Below are 4,481 nucleotides of genomic sequence, written 5' to 3'. Positions count from 1 at the left end.
AAAAAAAAAATAATAATAATAAACAATCACACTCCCTTTCTCCTGAGTCAGTAATAACAAGGGCGGCCGCACCATCAACGGGACGCAACAACATCAGTTTTGATCAATGCCAGCGCGCAGTGGTGCTACTGTGTTACCATTGGGAGCTACTTCAAGTCCTTGTTGAGTTGCGGTTTCCTCCTCCCTCTTTAGCATTTCCTCCTGCTCCTTTTCTCTACCAAACACACGAAGCTCCGCCAGCACCTCCCGCTCTTCAATTGGTTTGCCATCCAGGGAATATTTTACTCCACTCATTAAACTACGGCCCTCCGTTTCTATCGCTTCCACAAGCTCCGGCCGTTTACCAATCCAACCCTCAAGAGGCAACAGAGAGCGTGGGGGCGCAAGGCCGGGATAAAGTGCCGTCCTTCCCGGATTAAGCGTAGACTCGGGGGTTTCCCATGCATCCTCCAGAAATGCCCTCTGGAACTGCTGCAGAAATGGCAAAGGCACATACACTTCTACAATAAACTTCGGATTGAGCATGAGTGTTTCCTTTGCCTCAGAGCCAATGCGATGGAAACCTTTAATTAGCGATTGCTGGTTCAGCTTCCCAATCTCATGGTAGAAGCGAGGGCCGCATGTATCACAGCAGAGAGCAGGAATACGAATAACATCGGCCCGACCGTCAGGAACCTCCGCCGCCTCGTAAAGAATATTCCGATAAGCTGAAATCATTTCCACCTGCGCCTCCTCCCGTCGGAAGCGATCGACATCAATGAACGGGTTGATGCAAATCGCCGTGTGAAATTGCGCGGAAACACCATGAGCTGCCTCTCTCACAAATGAATTACGCAGGAGAGTTGTGTCGCCATACTGGCGCAAGTGTCGTTTGTTGCTGGAAGGCAGAGAAAAGCCACTCTCCCCCAGTGCAAGTGACGAGGAGATGCCACTTCTCCGATCTGAAGGTACTTCCCCTTCGGAATTATCTGAAACCGTTGGCCAATCTTCATAGTAGAGCGGGTTGGAAGCTGGAAAGGAAATCAGTGACTCCACATCTTCAAGTAGCAATAAATCCACAACAAGTACACGTATTGTTTCTTCTGCAGCACCTCCCGAGCTCTCTCCTGGAGCAGATGGTGGAACTGGCAGCCCGTATAAATCACCCACTTGCGTTAGCGGAAGAAGATGAATGCGCTTTTCGAAGGCTAATGAAAACGCGTCTCGCCCACGAGGTTTGTTGAGGGTTGTATTTGATCGTCGTAGCCGCATGACACGGGAGTCATCCAATCCTGCATAAAACGAGCGGCGACCCAGTGAAGGACGGGTCCAAATTCCAAATCTCTTCATTCACCAACTTCACCGGCGCTTTTCTTCCCTCCCCACCCTTTCCGCGTTTTCTTTACTAGTTACCATGTTGAAGAATACAACAGAAACAAATAAGGGTGGTGGTAATGCGAAAAAAAAAAAGCAATAAAAGAAACTCCCTGGGGCGCGGCCAAAAATAACGGGTGTATACCGAATAATACGTGAAGGAAGTGTATACGTAGTGTCCACACAGTAATTAAAGGGGGGAAAAAATATTGCGAAAGTCATGAACAATGGGCGTGTCAACACACTCGATATCACCCCAATCGTCTGAAAAGAGAGATTTCCCATTACGCTGGGACGCGACAACTCAGAGCACAAAAGGGTGTAATCTATGCTCTATATGTTTTGTGCGTACTACTCAAGAATTACCCTTTCCTTCCCTATCTTTTTTTTGCGCATGCACAGATATAAATATATAGACAGTTATAAATAGATGCACAGATATCTATGTAACTGTCGAGAGGTACGTGTCTGTCCACAAAGTACAAATTAAAAAAAAAAACACACACACACAAGACAAACCGACACTGTGATTCTAATAGTTATCTGGCATGCCAGAACTACTTGTAGAAGCACCCTTTACTCCACCCCCTACAACAGGAGGTAGTAAGAAGTTTTCATCTGGAACCGGGTCACGTGTCAGTTCAAGTGAGGGAAAAAGAGGCAAACCGCTGACACCACCATCAACAGGTCGCTTCGGCTTCCGACCTCTCGCTGGTTTGGGTGCTGATGTCTCAGATTTCACAGCCTTTCCTCCACCCTTCACGGTTGAAACATTCGGGTGTGAGTTTACCTCGTTGGTGTCGCGCTCAGTAGCAACATCAAACACATTCAGCTCATCCCGTGATCGCTTCCCACGAGTGGCGGCCCCACCAGATGCATCTGGTGGGGATAAAGAGTTACTGAAATCTGGAAAAGTAAACCCTACTTGGGAAAGCGCGTCATTAGCGCCCTCCCCGTTATTTGTGGCTCCACTTCCTCCAGCCCGCCGGGGCGCCGTGGCGGATAAAAGCCCCAATGCGGCACCATCCGCTAATTCACCCCCTACACGGGGAAAATTACCACTATCCATCGAAGCAGCTAACTCAGTGTCGGCCCGAAGCCGCTCGGTCAGTTCGTTTCCTTGAGTGGACCGCTGCAACGCCTCTTCTGCTGCGCGAGAAAGTTCCTCGTAGCGCTTGTTTGCCTCCTTCTTGTGGCGGACAACCTCCTCATAGATGCTTTCGGGTTTCAATATAGATTCCGACTCACCCCTGCGCATCGACACCCAAACCGACTTTTGGCATTTACTCAACAGTTCGCAGATGCGCTCGTCTATAGCGTCGCGCTCACCTTTCTCAGCGAAGGCATACACCGCTGCCGACACTTCGGATTCCGACAGCAACGAACATGCATCACGCGCATTAGCATTGAACACCTCGGCAACTTTGGTGCGTATGTCGGAGGTGTTAAGTCGTGGAACCGGCACTACGGGGGCCTCACCACCTGTCGCTGATGCGGAAGAAGCGACGCGAGGCACCTGCTTGGGTTTAATGGGACGGAGGAGCTCACTTGGGTTCACAACAATGTCCATATATTGTTGCCCAAAACGATTGATGTTCGGTTGAGGGAAGGTCGTGGAGTCCGGATCTGTGAAATCCACTGCCAGCCTCATAATTGGGAACTTGATGTTGGGGTGGAACTTAAGAACATCATCCGGAATGCGGCTCACCTGCTCTTCAGCCTCTTCAATCATTTGCTCCACTACACTCCGAAGGAAGTCCTCCACCGCGTCGAGGGTCCGACAGCCGGGATTATCCCTCCACAATTCAACTGTTCGCCGGACGACAGGACGAATACTGCGAAGGGGAAATCCTGTGACTCGATAGGACCCTCCTCGCACCTCCAGCACTCCGTATTTTTTGGGGTTGCACTCGTGCTCAGATAATGATGTTAGGATTGTACTACCCGGCTGAATGATGTCAAACCCCTCAGATGGAGAGGGTTCCATTTGTTGCTCATGTTCATTTCCCCAAATGACAAGATCCATCCCATGACCGGCGAGCATTGTTTCGTAAATGCCACACTTCATATTTCCACCACTGCGAACCCCTCGGTTTTGATGAAAAAGCAGAATTTTAAACCAATCTTTTCCTGGTTCAGTCTTGGGTTGCACAAAGTGCAACTTCTTCATACGAAAGCACCGATGCAATCGATCATCACGGACATTCCCAAGACCATACAAGGCGATATACGTATCACCCTTTTTCAGCAGCACAGGTTCCACAACAATATCATCCAACGAAGATGTATGCCCGAAGTAGTTCACAAGTCCAGCGGTGGACAGAATATCAATGGATGATGTACCTCCAACCGGATCATCATGGTTTCCATGTATCATAAAAATTGGCAACGCTACATTGATGTTCGGGTCCTGGAAGTTCGCCAAAGGCACTGGATGTGTTGGAAAGTTGCGCTTGGGATCACTCAACAGTGTAAAGGAAATGGGTTTGTCACCTAACACATATGACCGCAGAAGGGATGATGTGCGAGCCAGGCAACCGAGGCTCGGTTTGTTATCATGGAAGAAATCTCCAGCCAGCAGAATGGCGTCAACTTCATGTTCAAGTCGGGCTGCGCGCAGGCACTCTTCGAATGTTGTGAAACTATCATCCCCACGTCTCGAATCACGTTCCTGATATCCGAGATGATTGTCAGAAGTCACAAGGAACTTGAACGTGGAGGCCGCCAACGACGGATCTGCTTGAGTTGACGTTGGCAAGGCATGCGACTGTGTGGATGCCCTCTCGGCCATTATTATATGTAGCACTGTAACGCGACTCCCCATTTCAGAAGGGGGAAAAAATTAGTAGAAGCAAGCCGTTAAGACAGATCAAGATGAGGATAAAGGCGATGGGAAAAGTAACAAATATGGCAACTAACAAATGCCGAATGAGCCAACAACATGTGCAAGGATGCAAGCCCAACAGCATCGACAACAAAGAACAAAGAGACGCCGCACGGGGGAGGGGGATGGTAAAAACATCCCAAAAACCCACAACCAACAACAACCCAACTGAAGAAATTTACACGTAAGCACGGTACGATACTAATGTCATAAATATCTGTGAACAGCCACACATCCCTTCACC

General features: G+C 49.1%; 2 protein-coding genes across 2 annotated transcripts; both read right to left on the bottom strand.

Moving 5' to 3' along the window:
* Positions 1-93: 93 nt before the first annotated feature.
* TEOVI_000038600 (uncharacterized protein) lies at positions 94-1,329 on the bottom strand (the record flags this gene model as incomplete). Its single annotated transcript, XM_067222244.1, has 1 exon — positions 94-1,329. The coding sequence occupies one exon, from the start codon at positions 1,327-1,329 to the stop codon at positions 94-96; it is 1,236 nt and encodes a 411-aa protein (XP_067078345.1).
* Positions 1,330-1,885: 556 nt separating this feature from the next.
* TEOVI_000038500 (endo/exonuclease Mre11) lies at positions 1,886-4,144 on the bottom strand (the record flags this gene model as incomplete). The annotated part of the gene is made up of 1 exon (XM_067222243.1): positions 1,886-4,144. The coding sequence occupies one exon, from the start codon at positions 4,142-4,144 to the stop codon at positions 1,886-1,888; it is 2,259 nt and encodes a 752-aa protein (XP_067078344.1).
* Positions 4,145-4,481: the final 337 nt, after the last annotated feature.

Source organism: Trypanosoma equiperdum (genome assembly GCF_001457755.1).
Source record: "Trypanosoma equiperdum strain OVI genome assembly, contig: ctg_158, whole genome shotgun sequence".
Classification (NCBI taxonomy): Eukaryota; Euglenozoa; class Kinetoplastea; order Trypanosomatida; family Trypanosomatidae; genus Trypanosoma; species Trypanosoma equiperdum.
Note: the sequence above shows the minus strand (reverse complement) of the source record. Positions and strands in the feature narration are given on the sequence as shown.